This window comes from Mauremys mutica, chromosome 9 (assembly GCF_020497125.1).
Source record: "Mauremys mutica isolate MM-2020 ecotype Southern chromosome 9, ASM2049712v1, whole genome shotgun sequence".
In the NCBI taxonomy this organism is placed as follows: domain Eukaryota; kingdom Metazoa; phylum Chordata; order Testudines; family Geoemydidae; genus Mauremys; species Mauremys mutica.
In genome coordinates this window covers 88,154,622-88,172,867 of record NC_059080.1, presented here as the reverse complement: position 1 = coordinate 88,172,867, position 18,246 = coordinate 88,154,622, and the positions used below count along the sequence as shown (strand labels likewise).

Below are 18,246 nucleotides of genomic sequence, written 5' to 3'. Positions count from 1 at the left end.
TTGGTTCAGAGCATGAGGTAAAGTGCCTATGTGGGCCAATGGACACCGCTTGCAAAGAATTCCAGACGCAGGTGCATGGGGTGTGCATGTGTACTTACATGTGAAATACACATAGGGATCATCACTCAAAGAAGAATTCAAGCTAATCATGCACAGCTAATGTGACTCTTCATTGGCTTGTACTCAAGGCCAAACTCTAACTCTTTTAGAAAAGTTGCACATGAAAACTACCTTACCGCCTGAGGTTTAGAATGACAAGAAAGATGTATGGCAGCACTGATCTTTCAGTTTTTCTTATAATATGCCATGAGCATCGGTTCGGTTTATCCACTCCAAAGGATGTTTAAATTGCATGAGTGGTTGTTTCATGATGTGAAAATAACGTATGTTCAACCACTTTCTATTCATTTAGACAGCTTTTCTTTGCACAATGTGTGTTCAAAACATCTGTGTAAATAACACAGATGCATAAAAAGAACCAGGACTTCCTAGTCACTTGAAGATCAGTCCCAAAGGAGATCATATTAGCCTAAAATTGACAAAATACGCTTTTTTGAGAGAGTGCCATTAAGGGACAAATGTATACCTGGTGTAAGAGCTTGTCTACATATGGAGTTAACTGTTTCTGATTAAGTCCATGTGTTGACTTTGCAGAATAAGAGTGCCTTGTTCCTGTTTTGCTTAACCCACTGGATTGATATACTCTATAAGAGTGAGTATAAATAAGAATAAGAGTAGAGTATTAATGAGAAATAAGAGTGTCAACAAGCCCTTATGTTGGAATTACAGTCGCTTACACCATGTCTGAATTTGAAAATGTCCATACTGTATTGACAATTTATAACTATCCACTGATAAATCTATGTATTAACATCAATATTTTAAAGTCCTGGATACATATATTTCAATTAATATATTCTACAGTACAGTAGCTTACTATAGTTGTTTTTTGTTTGTTTGTTTTTGACTGTGTCATTTTGAGATTTGATTGCATGATTTTTGAAATACTGAACATCTGCTTTATTGGTTTGTTCAATTGGAAATGCCAGTTCATCTACTCCTCAGAAGAAAACATAACAGTTGTGATGGGCAAAATTTAAGACTGCATAAAAAATGGTAACAAAAGTACCCCTGAGAGAAAAGCAGAATTACTGATTATAGAGAACAACCTCTTTCTGCTTCCCATTTACCCATATTGGGGGAAGAGGGAGTACTAGGGGGACGGATAGCTCAGTGGTTTGAGCATTGGCCTGCTAAACCCAGCGTTGTAAGTTTAATCCTTGAGGGGGCCACTTAGGGATCTGGGGCAAAAATTGGTCCTGCTAGTAAAGGCAGGGGGCTGGACTCAATGACCTTTCAAGGTCCCTTCCAGTTCTAGGAGATTGGTATATCTCCAATTATTACCAGCAAAACTGATCCATAAAATTTGTATTTCTTACAATTTTTACATATTATGAGAAAGAAAAACAATACAAGATATATACTTGTATAAATAATGTAAGAAGAATAGCAATTGCCAAAGTAAGATAAAAGTAACCATTGAAACTAGAGGACAAGAAGTGGCTTCTTTCACACTTAGGTTTTAGTTTAGTCTTAACCTACACTAATACAATATGTGTCATGTTGTCCTCCTGTCATGGCTGGTCTACTAGAGGACAACAGCCTACGACTGCAACTGTCTGATAGAGTTTACTCTCTTACATCAAGTGGTAGAGGACTGTGATGCAGTCCTGACTGTCTAGGTTCAGGCCCTGCTGCTGACCTAGGTAGGGAATCATTATAAAAGTGGTGCCTAGACAAGCTTCTCCTCACAAGGTTAATAAAGGAAATAGTTTGAACAAATTGTGCCGAAGGGGACAATGGGTACATCTCAATATCTGACACATGGATAAAGTCAACACACCAAAACACCAGTACTGAGCCCTTCACCCTCAATATGCAAAGCATATGTCATAGCTGGGAATTCTGCAGACTGTAATGAAAACTGTCCATTCAATTTAAACAAGGTCAAGAAAGCAAGCTATTTTAAATTCAATAAAGAGGCCATCTGAAAGTGTAGACTCCATGGAAGACAAACTTAACAACTCACTTGACAGCTAAAACTATTTCTAATCCTCTTTTTGATATGGAATGGTATGAAGCCTCGGGAGTCGAGACACATCACTGCTTGGTCTTCATAATTTGCAGAGAAAATGAAAGTGTCAGCTGAATGAGAAAAAGGGGAAGCATCTGTTTGATAGCTGTGTAAGCCTGTGATATGTAAACTGCTCTGGATTCAAGCAGCCCTAATTAGAGTTTCAAGGCATTCTTCATCAAAAATATGTATATACACACATGAGAATTAAGCAAGTTTTGGGACTGAATAATTTGTAGGAAAGTCAAGGTAAGAGATTAAAATAAGAAATTGGATAATTCTCAAGGACAGACCTCAGAGGAGCACGGTGACATTTTCCCATAGCACTGAGTCAACGTCTCTTTTTCACATTTCAGATGAGTGCAATTTTGTTCCTTCTTAATCATTAACACAAGAACTCTCTTGTTCAGAATCTTGGAACTGTATGTAAAATTTGAGAGAGGCAGGTCAAAACACCATTAATGTCATTGCTACCATTAAGCATAAAGATACTTTGGCACCACTGTACCACTGTTTGCCTCCAGCCCAACCCATATCTCCCTATGAAATCCATACACATGGGCCGAGATTAAGAGTGAAGAATGTTGCCAGAAGAGGTAAACTATATAAGGGATGCAACCACAAGAACCACTGACCAGAAAAACAAAACATGTGTAGCTTTATCTGCACAGGACACAAGGAATGATAATATTCAGTAAATTGTGTTTATTGTGCTGGAAGGTTGTATAGGAAGATGTGATGGTGTGTTAACAGGGGTTAAATGAGGCTGAGGAAAGGCCATTTAACCAGATAGACCACAGCTAAGGGGAATTGACTGGCCTAAGGAACACCTGAATAATGACAGAACCCAGTTTGGAAGGAACAGGTGGGACTAGGATAAAGCCAGGAAGCTAGCAGTAGAATGGGGCTTCAGTGAGGGAGCCTGGGCAGTAGGGACAAAGAAGGAAAACTAGGTGGAGAGGGTGTAGGAAAAGAAAAGGCAGCAAGGTTTCAGAAGGTGCAGACCTTCTGAAGGGGGAAAAAACACAGTGATCTGGCTGGAGGGCCTAGTCACAAAGATAGAACACCCTGAGTGGCAGAGGGTGAGAGAGAGAGGGAGGTAGCAGGGTGTACAGCAAACAGCAGAAGGGGGCATTGGACCTGGAAAGAGCTAATCCCCAGAGAGGCCAGGAGGAGGCACCCTAGCGGTGAGAGGACCCCCATGACACAAGGCTTGTCTACACACCATGAGAAGTTGAAACAAGACAACACTCATGGAAGTTCCACATTCAGGAAGACTTCTTAAATTCAGGTGGGTCGAAGTTATCACTGTCTCCAGCAGGTTTGATGCAACCTTATTTTCAAATTTTTCTAATGTGGAGCGTGCTCATAGAAGCAGCTACAGGACCCTGTCATGTCATCAATTTTTAAACAAAACGTCTAAAATCAGAATCCATTCCCAATCGGCAGGAAGTCAACAGGGAGTTATGCTTAAAAACGGATAGTGTGATATGGCCTGTTGAACTCCATACAATTCAAAATCTGCAGCCAGTAAGGGTAAAAGGTGCCAAGAAAGTTGTCCTTCAGTACCTTCTCTCAGCAGGGCATGACACAGTTTGAAAAGAAATAATTATGGAATAAAAATAGAGAAAAATAGGCATCTTATGAAAACATCTGCTTTTTGTTAACAGTAGTAAGAATGCCCTCTTGCTCAGCTCAATAAGTGGCTTCAGTACAGCATGGTGGGTAGAGAGATTCCTCTTATCACACAGTAGGTAGGATATACAACAGCATTATGATCACACAAAGGCCTTCATAACGTGATTTGTTCTCAGCTTCAGTTTATAATCAGTGTGTCTGAAAGAAGAATGCTGTTTGTCACAAATGTCTCCTACTTCAGTTGGTAAAAAGCCTTATGTCATTTTGTGGATGGATTTGTTCTGTAAACCAATTGGAGCATAAGCCATCGTGGTACAAACTGATTTGGGTGGTACTGCTGTCCATCAAAATTATTTTATTAAGTGTGAGTCGCTCACATAATGCACCAGTTACACTTCAAAGATCTCTAAACTGATTTTGCTTTTACTTACAGCAGGAGTTGGGGGGGAGGATGGGGTGGCAGGATCTGACCCTTCTTCCCATTGATGTAACAGGGAAATCAACTCCCAAACCTCACAGATCTCTGAGAATCTGCTGGAGCCCTAGGGCACAGTTTATCTTCTCCAGTTCCCCGCTAGAATTGCTCCGCTAGGATTTCCTTTCAGGCACTAGTTCCCGGGGCCCCTCATCAATAAGGTTCCACAGTGCAGATGGGGCTCCTCTCAGGAGCCAACATAACCCAGGCTAAGTATTAACTCCTGAGTAGATTCTCAGTGAGTGGGAAACAACATATGCTACCTTGGCCCACTTTCATAGATTATAAAGTCAGAAGGACCATTGTGATCACCTAGTCGGACCTAATCTTGCTCCCCACTTCTCCTGACACAGATACTCAACTCTGGGATCCAGGGAAGGGAAGGGGAGACATTATGCCATTACAGCATTAACAGAACTTAACCCTACAGTCCATTCATACAGAGAACTTCCAGAATCTGGTTCTAATACAGGATAATAGCAAAAGCAGAACACTGTCTCTTGTTCCCTAACACTATAGATTAACTCTTTGGATGCCCCTTTTTTATTAGCTGTCTCTGCACACTCCTATTTGCATGAAATCCCCTCTGAAAGGGTAACCATTAGTACAGCATGCTGAGGGCTTTCTCGAAGAACAGATGAGCATGTGTGCGATGTGTTTCAAGGTGGTGTCCTATTCACTCACAATTAAACCCACCAAAGTAGCCATGTCATTGGATTTTAAATAATAAAGCCCTATATCAGTCAAACCACTGATCTGTTTAGTAAACGTAGAGAAGGATGAAGCTTATTATGATCTTGTTGACAGTTCCATCTGGATCATTTCCTTTGGGCTACTGCTCTTAATGAAAGTGTTGACAGATATGTGTTTCTTTTAGATTTTATCATGCATCCTTTTAAAACTTTATTAAGAGTACATCATACTCAACCCAGGGATGTTTCACTAAAGAATGAGACTCTTATGAGTAGTCCCAGTGAAAAACGGCATTCGTTTCTTTCTAGAACGAACTCTCCAGAGTTCTACTTCCCTATAGCTCTTATCTGTCATTAGTCATTGTTTACATAGCAAAACAGGCAAAACCACAGAAAAAGAAATATTTTTCCTACATTATACTCTCTACTGAAAGGCAAATATGCACATATACTGTAGAGAAGTGTAAAAAATGTTTTATCATTTTCTATTTACAATATTCACTGAAAGTTTCTAAACCTCTCTTACCATGTTGGAGATATTCAGTTTCAAGCTACATTTGAGACATGTTCAAGATGAAGATGATTCATCTGCTGTTTATACGATGTTTTTATTTGCTGGTAAATGCTTTTCTAAAAGCAAGCTGTTATTTAAATATTCACAATGTTTGATTCTGTATAAAATTGCTATTAACGATTTTTGGAGACCTTGACCAGAGCTTCAATTTCAGACTTACAAAACTCTTCCAACACAATGATAAAAAAAAAAGTATTAATACATTTTCTTCCTTGACAACCACAATCATATCTTCATAATTGCAGGAAAGATTACCCAACTTTTAATTCACACTAGTCAGCCGCAACAATACTGCGTTTCTTTTCTTTGCTTTAAAATATACTAATAACTGTCAATCAGCACAGTGGAATGTTAACATTCTCCATAACCTGTCTTTCAAAACTATTCACAAATGTTAGAAACCAGCTAATATAAAATAATCATTAGTGTCCTAGAAACATCTACAAACATTTTTTCTAGAGTCTGTTTTTCTTCATAGAATTTTAATCTAAATACTGTATTTTGTCTAGAACATAATAGCACTGGTATGCTGTTATAAAGCACTTTTCACCTAAAAACTCAAATCACTTTTATACATTAGTTAATTAAGCTACATTACACTCCTAATAATTAAATGTCAAAGCTGATGTGTAAAACTGCATAAACTTTTCATACAATCATGTTTCATACAAACTTTCTGTGCAAGTTTACACATGCATAAATTGGACTACCACACTGAAAGAAATATATAGTGAATGATTGCCATTCTCTCCTAACACTAAGAAACCAGTCCCTTCCACATATAAAAGAATCTATGGTCCCAGCTCAATATTTCCTTCCAACTTGTATAGTCCACACTCACTGGTGGGAAACCTGCGGCCCATCTGGGTAATCTGCTGGCGGACCGCGAGACAGCATTTACATTGACTGTCCGCAGGCCCATCCACCCACAGCTCCCAGTGGCCGCAGTTCGCTGTTCCCAGCCAATGGAAGCTGGGAACAGCAATGTGGCCACAGGGATGTGCTGGCCACAGCTTCCTGTAGCTCCCATTGGCTGGGAACAGCAAACCACAGCCACTGGGAGCTGCGGGCGGCCATGCCTGCAGATGATCAATGTAAACACTGTCTCATGGCCCATCAGCGGATTACCCTGATGGGCCACATGCAGCCCGGGGGTTGCCCACCACTGGTCCACATGATGCTTCTCAGATCCTCCCAGACAGTTACAGAATTTAGACGCTTAGTGGAACCAGTCCATGTGATACCTTTGTAATCAGCATTGAGTAGCTCTCCAGCACAACGTAGGCTTGAGCAGCTGAAAGTGTGGAGACAGGAATTTTGTTGGGGAGGCCCATGATATCTGGGAATTTTTTCCTTTTTCTTTTCTGTCAAACAGGTCATCAATAATTCATCTAATAAATAAAGTGTGACACAGGATGTCAGTTGTCTAAGGACTATGGATAAGTGTCTTTTAGATAGCATATCCTGCTCTTAACATACCACAAGATACACTGTATGAAGACGTGTCACATATCAATATTACATACCATACCAAATTCTTTCTGCCATACCCTGCCATAATTTGACAACTAGATGTAGTGTGAAGCTTGTTGATGAAGTGTCTTGGGAATTTTCAGTCTAGATTTTTGTTTGGGATCATCTAAACTGCCTTAACAATGAAAGAGCAGGGCCTTAAAGGGACAAACACTCACTTTTCTCTGCTTGAGGTATGGATGGTTTCAATCTGATGTTCTGGAGGCATAAAGGGAATTCTGGGCTACAATATGCAAGTCGGACCCATTGGACAAAGACAGTGGGGAAATAGTAGTATGGGCTGTCATCTCCCTTCATGGGGCAGAATACTGGTTGTTCTCAATGATGCTATTATTACGAAGCCTCTGGTTAAGAAACTTGCTCTCGACACTGATGATCTTGCTAAGCATTGGCCTGTGTAAAATCTCCCATTTTTTGAAAAACTGTTTGAAAACTCTGGCAAGTACCTGAAATCCTCAGATTTCCTTAATTCTAGTCAATCAAGGACTTATCCGAGGTGGATGGATTCGCTCTTTAACAGCTCTGTTCATTTTTTCAGGGAGATGTTTGAAAGAGCTGCTCCTCTACTCTGAAGGATCTCTTATGGGGTATTATGGGGTCTATCTTGTTATCCTTCTTGTTCAACATGTACAAGGAGGCTGGTAGGGACTTAGAAAGGAGCTGCAGGTTGTGTTATCTTCAGCAGGCTGATGATATTAAATCTCTGCCTCCTCCTAAGCTGTTGGTGTAGTGGAAATGACCATTGTCTGTAAGAGTCTTGGGTATTGGTGAGGGTTTGTTGGCTGTGGCCCAATCTAGACAAGACTAAGGCTGGCTGGGAAAATGACTAGAAAAATTGGTGAAGAAAGCACAGCAACCATTTGTAACACAGGTTTGCAATTTAAGAGTCTTGTTAGTTCCTAGGCTTGTATTCCATGGTGAGTAGAGGGGAATTTTTTAATATGCGCCTAGTAAGACAAGAGAAAATGTCTCTTAAGCTTTGTATTTTGCTACAGTTACTGCATCCATGCTTTTCTCATGTTGAGACTAGACCTTCGTGATGTACTCTAAATGGGGCTTAGTCTTCCATCTGCCTAGGTATTTATATTGTGTTTATGTGGTTATTGGCGATATGATCCCTTTGCAATTCACACCCCAGAATGCTGTGGATTCCCAGTGTAGATACAGCTAGGCTGATGGAAGAATGCTTCCATTATCCTAGCTACCATCACCCAGGGAGGTGGTATTCCTACAGAAACAGAGAAAAACCTTCTGACGCTGTAGGCTATGTCTACACTATGGGATCATAGAATCATAGACTATTAGGATTGGAAGAGACCTCAGGAGGTCATCTAGTCCAATCCCTGCTCAAAGCACAGGATAATGCTGGCATGGCTATGGTGCTGTACCTATGCCATTATACTTCATGTAGTGTAGACATGGGTTGAGAAAGGTGCATGGGGTCCCTGAGCATGTAACTGAGTGGATTAGGTTTCGAATGCTGCAACAAATTAGAAGGGATTCACCAAACCAAGCTGCAGCATTCTTTAAAATTGTGACAGTGTCTCAAGTGTTCATCTAGCAATGCAACGTTCAGCTCAGGTTTCTGCCTGCCTTAAGCTATTAATTAATCAGGATCCAATCAATTCATCTCACCCCATTAAAAGAATGCCCAATGACCTACAATGAATTTTCCTTTGTTATTTATCAGCTGAAGTTTTAACTTGTTATTTTTCAAGAATTTTTTTGCTGTAACATAGTCATTAGGAGTCAGATGCAGATCCATGGCACTGTACTTATTTCTTACAATGGTGCTTTAAAGTTGAGGGGATTAAAGAAGGTCAGTTTGCCCCATTCTACATGGGAGTCCTCTAGCATAGTCACTAAGAAAGTTTTCAGTGGTGTTAGTAACTGGTACTTTCTGCACATGTATTCAGAAAAGGTCAGTTTTTCATCCTATATTATATCTTTTATATTTGCTGTATTTTTTCTATCCAGGCGCTCTTGAGTTGAGCTAAGCATAAACCTAAGTCATGGTTTGTCACAGAACAGTGTGAAAAGAGTGGGAATTTAACAAGAATGGATATTGTAAAAGCATCTTGAATCCCGCCAATGGGTTCATGTCTCATCCTATATTGAACAGAGACCCTGCAACAGAGAACAAACTGGCCTGATGGCTTTTCTTCTCTTTTATCCCAGGCCATTTCTCTAGAGGCACCAAATATTAGGATCTTACATTTCTTTGAAGAACACTTCTTGGAATGGTGACTGGAAGGTCAGGAGATCAATCCAAAATGCAGATCAGCACTTTGAACCTCACTAGCAAAATGTAGGGTTTCCTCTGGCCAAAGAATAAATTATGATTAAAATACAAAATTTTACAGCATAAATTAATGTTTGTGGCCATTTTAACACATATTTTCTTTCTCTTACACAAAACCTTCTATTTTTCTTTTGAATTAAGCTATTAGTTATTATTTGGAATCTCTATTTAAAGAGTTTTCTTCAGACATAGAATCAAGATAAATCACTTGACATCCAGGACTATTATATTACTAGAGTAAACAATGGTGGTCTCGGAGTCAGACAATAACTGTCCTATAATTCAGTAGTCTCAGAGGTCATATCTTACAAAGGTCAGGAAATCTGCCAACGCTCAGTTTAACAAAAAACTCCCAGGGATGTCCACTGATCAAGTTACAAGGATAGGAATAGTACTCTAATCGGTAAGACAAAAGCTCCCTTTTGTCAACACTAATCATATGACTTCACTGGTCTCTAGCTACAGTGGTCTTGATGGATGAGAACATGATGATATAAATGACAGCCTACCAAAGAGGGTTAACATAGGGTCATGACCTCTTTATCTGACTTCTGTAGCTTATTCAAACGTAAACACATGCTTTATCCCATCATACTTTACTAGTCAGAATTTAGATTATATTGATATTGTGGAATTTTGAAACTTTGCACTTTGGAAAAGACTTTTTTCTTACTGTTTTATATAATTAGCAGTCTTGTGGGTTAATAAATACAAAACTTAGCTCTTATTGTGGTTTTCAGCAGGTGATCTCAAGGCACTTTTCAAAAGGAGGCCAATACCATTAATCCCATTTAAAAAATGGGGAAACCGAGGCAAAGAGACAGGGAATGACTTGCCCAAGGTTACCCAGCAGACTACTGGCAGAGCTGGGACTAAAACCCAGGTCTCCCAAATCCTACTTTAGTCCATTCACTAGGCCATACTGCCTCCCCTGAGCCTTCCCTGATTCTCCGTCACAATCAAGTACAGGCAGTGATACATTATGTAAACAACCTGAAAGTCTGCACCACCCTTAGTCATTATGACTATCTTACTCTTCAAATTCATCTACTGGAATTAACTATACTACTTGCAGCGTAGGGTACTACTTAATGTAAGGGCAACACAATTTGGCCCAGAATTATTGGACCACATTCATCTGCACAGTACCTCCACAGACTTTAAAATTATGCCAGAGGAATTCATCTCATTAGTCTCTCAGTGATTTAGAGTCAAATCCTTTTCCGCATAAAGTCAAAAGAGTGTTGGCATTAATTTCAATGTGACCCAGATTTGACCTGAAGAGTACGGGTTAAGGTTGACTATTATGTCAAAACCTGTTATGTGCACAAATTGAAGCCAAAAAGTTCCTTGCTTGTCAGATATAAATCCTGAATTCTCCAGTGTCAGTCTGTCTGGAGATGTGGGAGATAAAACTGTCATAACACGGCAGATGCAGAATTAGTTCTGAAAGGCTAATCAACCCACTCCTCCGGCATTTTTATTCAGCTGTGCATTACTTCACCATACTGCAATTTACTGCCAGATGTAAACATTGTTTAGTAAGGTAATGAAAAATATTGTATTGTATATAATTATGGATTATATATCCTGTCATGACAATCTCGCAACTGGCTAAAAACTGGTCCTTACCTCATTGGTAAGGACCATAGAAATCTTCGGCACTGAAAGTTCCATGCAGCGCTATTCAATCTCATTCTCCATGCAGCATGCTTAATGAATAACAGAACCATGGGAAAAAGTTATAAAGGTTTAGTTAATGCTGAGCACAGTAACTTGTTCTAGGATGATTTCAGTTTTCTTCAACTGTTATACTGCTTGTATTAATGTATGCCTGAACCCTGCAAGGCACTGTCCATCATTACTACCATTGAAGCTAATAGGGGCTGAGGATGCTGCTCAGCACCTTATAAGATCAGGCCAATGGTTTGCTAAAACTGCTCAGATCTTTATCTTGTTAAAACAATTTCATGGACTATGGTAAATTTTGTTATGCTGTTGGATTAGTAAATTAGTTACAACCCACTTCTTTTCTCTCTCTTCAGCCCCACTACTATGGATGGATAACACATAATCAGAAATTGGGACCTATTTCTTGATAATATCCCTACTGTTTATTGGCAGAAGATGTTCTTTTTCTGAAGATATTAAGACCAAAACCGTATTTATCCTCTAAAGTAGAACTAACAATGTCCGCATTATTTATGCTATGCCTTTACGATGTTTAAGTCTCACGTTTGTATAGCAGCTTTCATCCTAACACACCTCAAAGTGTTTTTAAAATGTAGTGATCAATCACTTCACTCATTAGGGAAGTTAAAGCGCTTTTGGGATGGTGCATGGAAGCAGTTCAATATACAGGAATGCTACGCTGTGGATTAGGACTAAAACTGAATACGATATACAACTGAGATGGCAGAGGAAATACAGGCAAACAGAATATAAGTAATCAAATTGACTAACAGCCCTGCTCTTCTAAAATGCCATGGTAATTTTAATGACAACAAAGTGGTCAGAAACTCAGTTTTAGACCACATCTGCAAGATGGAACCTCTGTCTACACAGTACAACATAGCATCATGAATGGGCATTAGCTCAGGGTCAACTTAAAGGGGTAGAGTACCATAGTTCATAGAATACCAGGGTTGGAAGGAAACTCAGGAGGTCATTTAGTCCAACCCCCTGCTCAAAGCACACAGATTTTTGCCCACGATCCCTAAATGGCCCCTTCAAGGATTGAACTCACAACCCTGAGTTTAGGAGACCAATGGTCAAACCACTGAGCTATCCCTGCCCCATCTCCTGAATTATCAGCATCACTTCCCAAAGCACCCTTAGGTTTACTTTGAGGTCTCCCATCTAACAAGGACCAAGCAGAAACTTACTTATCTTGTTAAATCTGATGAGGTCATAGCTAAGTTATTGTGGCTGCAGGAACACATGGATGTACACTGGCTGTCATTAAAATATTAACAACAGCTGTTTGCAAGTAATTATCATCCCTGCTATACTTGTGGTATTCCATTGACTTGGAAAGCTGTGGAATGCAGACCATTGGATCCACAGACTAAGTGTAAGATTTCCAAAGGGGTCCATACCTCCATTTGAAATTTTGTAGGGGGGCGCAAATGAAAAAGGTTGAAAACCACCACCTTCTTACAATAAATAACTAATGTTTTAATGATCATTAAACAAAAGAAAAAACTGTAAAGACTTCAATGGTGAACACTCTAATTGTACACTTACGTTATTTCTATTGTTTTAAATAAGCTTCATAATGGCTAACACCACATCCCTCTGTAATTGCTCATTAGGAAATGCCTGACAGGAGAGTCAAACATCCTTAGCTTCACCTTTTAAAGAATGTAATGCCACATTTGAGGAGGAGGTATACATGACTAGCTCATTACTGCTCTCACAAAAATTGTGTTGTTATATTTAAGCAATTTAGGAGTAGATGGGTAATCTTTGTTTTCAATACAAGAAGGATTATCTGGAAGCTCAATTAATTACTTTTAAGCAAATCTGAAAACTGTAAGTATTCAACAATATAAGCACATACAAACTTGTCCACAGAAACATTTCCAAAGAATCACTAAAGTTAATAACAGGAGACTGAAGAAAGGTAGTAAAACTCTGAATTATGTACACTTTTTCTGAGTTTGTGTATTTGGAATATAAAAATCCATCAAAGCGAAGCACATAGGACATCAGTTAAAAAACAAACAAACAAACAAAAAAACCACACTTCAATCAAAAGAAAATGCCCATCTAGTTCTTATTTACATTGTCAAGCTGGATACCAACTGATAGCTTGCTGTGGAAGCTAATCCTACAACTTTGCAGTCTGGGAAAGAGTATTCCTGAATATAGCTATTATAAGAATATAATCACAGCTGAGACATACATGGCAATGTATCTAGCCTAAAAATCAGGAAACAAAGGACAAAAGTTAAATGAAATCCTGGCAGAGAGGAATTTGCACGATTCTGTACAATGGGGAAAACAACCTTGTCAGAAATGTCTTCATGCTGTGAAAGATGATAATATGTTTTGTAAGAATCTACATATATATAACACCTTTCATCCTGAAGGAACTAAAAGAACTTCAACTATTTGTTTACTGCAGCAAGGAAATACAGCCACACAAGATAGAGGGCAACAGCTTGGCAAATAACCAGTCTCAGCATGTGTGCGCGAGAGTTTTAGCGGGTGGTTTCTAAGTTCACATCTGAAAGATCACATGGGACCTCAGAAATAATCTAAACCTTTTTGGAGGGCATCACATGCTATAGCCTACTGCTCTGTGGGCCAAATTTACTGGTACACTAACTACTTTGCATAAGTTTGCTGATGCAAAATAGCTTTGAACCTGGCTTAATGGCCCAGATAGACCAGGTTTACAGCTGTTTTATGTTACCAGAGTGCTGCAGAACAGCCATGATAAAATTCAGACATGTGCAGAGGGCTGAAATAAGACCTATTTAGCACTTAAGTCTCATGCAAACCCTATTTTGAAGCTGGCCCTTTGCATAGGGATGAAATTCACCCCAGATCTTACCTAGGAATCTGGCTTCATGTTTCCCTAAGAAAGAAGGCAAATGGGTTTATGTAGCATGTGATTTCAAATCTTATTTTAGACGCTTAATCTGTAGCTGTGGAACTGCAACTGAAGTGCAGAAATGTATGTGTCTTTTCGGATAAGCACATTTTGTTTTAGAAATGGATGAAATACTTTCAAATGTGTACATTTTCTTCAGGTTTTTAAACTGATGATAGAAATTCCATAATCAGAACAAATCCAGGGCAAAATGATACATTTTTCATAAGAACCCTTTGAAGTGTTCTTAGAGTTACATCTTCATAATCCAGCCAGGAGAAGATCTGCACTCTTGACAATTCTGAATTTATGCACTTCAGCTGGCTCTAGATGAAAGGTAACTCTCTCAGTTTTCATTCCAAGGATGTTCTCGGATTTTTTATCAGTAAAGAGACACGGTACAGAATGTTACCTTCACATGATTTTCCATCTTCGCCCAGTTTCTGGCCAGCTGGACATCTGCAGTAGTAGCTGCCAATAGTATTGCAGCACTGGTCCTGACAGCCACCATTCTCAATGGTACATTCATTTACATCTGTAGTGGGAAATAGCATATACAAATTAGACACTGAATACAAAGTAGGCATTGACTAAACTGTCTCTTCCTTCAATAACACTGTGCATCTTTCTGATTTTACCAGATGAAGAAGCAACTAAGAGCTGCTCCTTATAGCCTCCTGAAACAGGATGTGCCCCTTTGTTGCTTATGTCTTGCATTAGATATTCAGCAATTCAGAGCAGGGTCTATGTCTTCCTGTGTGTTTGTGTACAGTGCCTAACGAAATGAGTCCCTGACCTTGCCTGAAACCCTTACCACAATATTAATGTGTCAGATATGTAACTTCCTGCAATATCTTTGGGAGAGCTGACTGTATTTAAATTATATGAGCGTGGGCCAGGGACTATATGTAATTCCATGGGAGAATGTGACCACAGTTTTAGGATTCCCTCTGAGACCTCTTTCCACTTGGCTTCTAAAAAACTCAGTTTGACTGCAGCCTTCATCACTCAGGTATCTTTATTTGGCATACAGAAGTGCTACACTGAGTTGACCAGATTCAAACACAGTGGGGAGGGGTGCAGGTTACATCACAGCTCCAAAGTTACACAGAAACCCTCTCACTCTATATACATTACACATCTCATTGCATTTACTATACATAGCATCACATTTTTGGATTGGATTGGTTATTTTGCAGGAACCAATCCCTGTGCAACATGCACTGTCCCTGGTTCAATTTCCTCTTTATTTTATCTCTGCATTCCTAACTTATTTTGCCCCTTGTTATCTAGTTCATAGTAAACAGTTCCCTGAGCATTCTCCCTCCTATCTTAGCTGGCTCAGACATTCTGCCTTTTTTAACCTACTGACCTATTTACTTATCTTATTTAGCACAAACATTCTGTTTTCAATCTGATGATTCATTTACCTCCCTATTTGTATCTTCCAAGAACTGAGGCCTCCTTGTGTTAATTACTCATGTCAGGCCAGGCCTCAGCTACATACAGCTCCTCCAGGAACCAAGAAAAGTGGGGGTGATTAGGCAAATTCATTCAGATTGTAACGCTGCCAGAGAAATACCACCACCTGCAGAGGTTTGCATATAGTGGTTCAAACTGGATTCTCCAGAGACCAACAGACCAAGAAAGGACTTTTGGATGAATAGCCTGAGTTTAAACTGGACTCTTTCAGATCCAGCAAACAGATAGGACCTTTTGTACAAGGAGAGTCCCTGGGAAGGGATGGAAGGACTTTGGCTTTTAGATAAAGTATAGGAACTTCTATTGTTTTTATGTATCGGAGGGGTAGCCGTGTACGTCTGTTAGTCTATAAGGTGCCACAGGACTCTTTGCTACTTTTATTGTTTTTATGTTTTCTCTGTAATACTTTCACCTTAAGGACAAGTTTAGAAAGAGTTACAACTTGTGACTTCGGCAATTACCACTGTTCACAGCATTCTAAGAGAAAGCAAAGTGCAGACACTGGCCTGTTTAGGCAGGTTGGCTTGCTGGGGATATCACAGTGTAGGGAGGGAACTGTGCAGCCTGGAAAAAACTCTGGCCAGGAGGGGGGAGAGAGAGAAAGAGAAAGAGAGAGATGTGGGTCTCTGCCCAAGAAAGGTGACTGCTGAGGAACCAGGACTCTAGAGAGGGTGCTCTTGAAGGACCATGGAGGGGGATAGAAGTGCAGTTGCCCTGAACTGTGACGATTAACTATTATTATTGGTACTGACTACCCATTCAATATTTAAGAATTTAAGAAGGCTTTTTTCAACCCATTTATTCATACATTCAGAATTAGAGTTTCTGCAGCAGGGAATGGTAATAGCAGGCTACTCATGGGATGTTGAAAGGGCTCATGGACAAAAAAGTCCTAAGGAAGTATTTTCCAAATTGGAAAGTTGTAAAATATACTGGTGGGATAGCAAACTGAATGAAAAGCAGCAAATGTGGATTTGGGTCATTGCCACGTGTGTCTCACATATTTCACAAGAGATTTTTGGGTGATGTTTTTATCTTATTACTGCTGGATCTGAAATGTTAGTATTGTCTAGAATACCACGTAGGGACATTTTTATGTATTCATGGTTGAACATGACAGGAAAAATCTGCATGAAGAGGTTGGTCTTTTTTAATTTGGGGATGAGAGTCCTGAACAGGCTTGTTGGCACAGCAGAGCTACTCAGCATGTTATTAAGTAGAAACCCAGGGTTAAGGAACACCGGGGGTTTTCAATACCTGGGAGTGTGACAGTTCTGCAAGCAACAGTACTTTTGGCACTAGAAGGGGCTGTTCACATTTCAGGTTAAAAAGCAAGAGCTGAGGAAACGCAAGATGAGTGGGGGCAAGATTGGGTAAAAACAGAGAGGCATAATCCTGGCTGCAAAAGTATATGAAAATGACTTTAATGTTAGAAACCTTCACTGTTTCTGAGGAGAAAAACCCTCCTTTTAAAACTCTATTTATTAGATTTTGATCAACAGAAATACACAGTACTTCAAAGGAAATAAAAAACGAAGGGAATTTTACATATATACATAAAAGAGCTGTTGGAACCTGTCACAAACCTGAACCTTGGGCTAGGATCATTTTAAGTTTTATTGAAGTCGGTTAATCCTTTGATGAATTTAAGATGAATTTTCTGACTTCTAGCTTTTGGTAGAAACCATCCAGCTACACTAAACCTGGCTACAGTTGGCAATTTTGAACACGTTTCGCTTTTTTTTTTAGTTTTCTGAAATCAGAAACACAAAATGAAACTAAGGGTGTGCAAACTCACCACAACTAATTTCTCCATAGCTCTACACATTGTCTAATGGGTCACAAAAGAAGTTTCACTGTATCCTCAATAGTATTGGAAAACAATGCTAAGTTAAAAAGACACAGCCAGCCAAACCTTAATCCTTCTGAAGTCAATGAGAGTTTTGCCACTGATTTAATTGGGCCTAATATTCGGCCTGGTGAAGTCTGGCAGTGAAATCTATACCTTTTCCTTAGGTCTTGCATGATAACATTAAGGCATGTTCCAGGAAATTTCCTTCCATTAACCACAAGACATCTGGATAAGGCCTGATGGTAACAAACAATAACTAGGGTGGTCAGGTGCCTGGTTTTCGACTGAAAGTCCGGTTGAAAAGAGGATCTGACAGCGTCTGGTCAGATCTACTCACCCAGACATTCAAAGTCTGGTTACTGTGGGTGGGGGAGGCAGGAAGGCACTTGGTCACTAACCCACGTCAGCCCCTACTCAGCCAAGGCTGCCTCCTACCTGCATTGGGCGGCTGCAGCTCCCAGCACCAGCTCCGCAGCCGAGCCCCTGCTGACCCAGGCAGGGTGGGTGGGAGGGAAAAAACAGCAAGTGACTGGGAGGGAAGAGGAAGAGGAGTGGACGGGCGTGGGGCCTCAGGGGGAAAAGGCAGGGTAAGGGAGGTTAGGGCACTTCTGCTGGAGTGTCTGTTTTTAAATATTACCCAGTTGGCAACCATAATAATGAGCCATACGCTAACCTTGTTTTACAGTCTCCAATTCTATTTACGTTATGAGTACTGAGGACTAGTCAGTGGTCACCATCAAAATGTGATAATTTACCAAAAATTATTTGAGGAACAGACAATACTATGCTACCTCCTAGAGATTTAAATATTGACAGACTGATGGACACTACCCTACATAGTCTAATTTTTTCTGTGTTTTGAAACAAAAACTTTCTTTTTAAACTTTCTGAGAAATTCATGTTTACTTTTTTGATATTATCCAAGAGTAGTTCAAAAATATGCTTTGAATGTGAAAGTACTTAA

The 18,246-nt window shown here is 39.7% G+C and overlaps 1 protein-coding gene across 1 annotated transcript in view; it reads right to left on the bottom strand.

The window, feature by feature from the left end:
* LOC123377276 (multiple epidermal growth factor-like domains protein 6) overlaps window positions 1–18,246 on the bottom strand; it is a 269,454-nt gene that overhangs the window by 87,842 nt on the left and 163,366 nt on the right. The window contains exon 5 of the mRNA XM_045029959.1: window positions 14,361–14,483. Within this exon, the coding sequence (XP_044885894.1) occupies window positions 14,361–14,483 (123 nt within the window). The remainder of the gene's footprint in view (window positions 1–14,360; window positions 14,484–18,246) is intronic.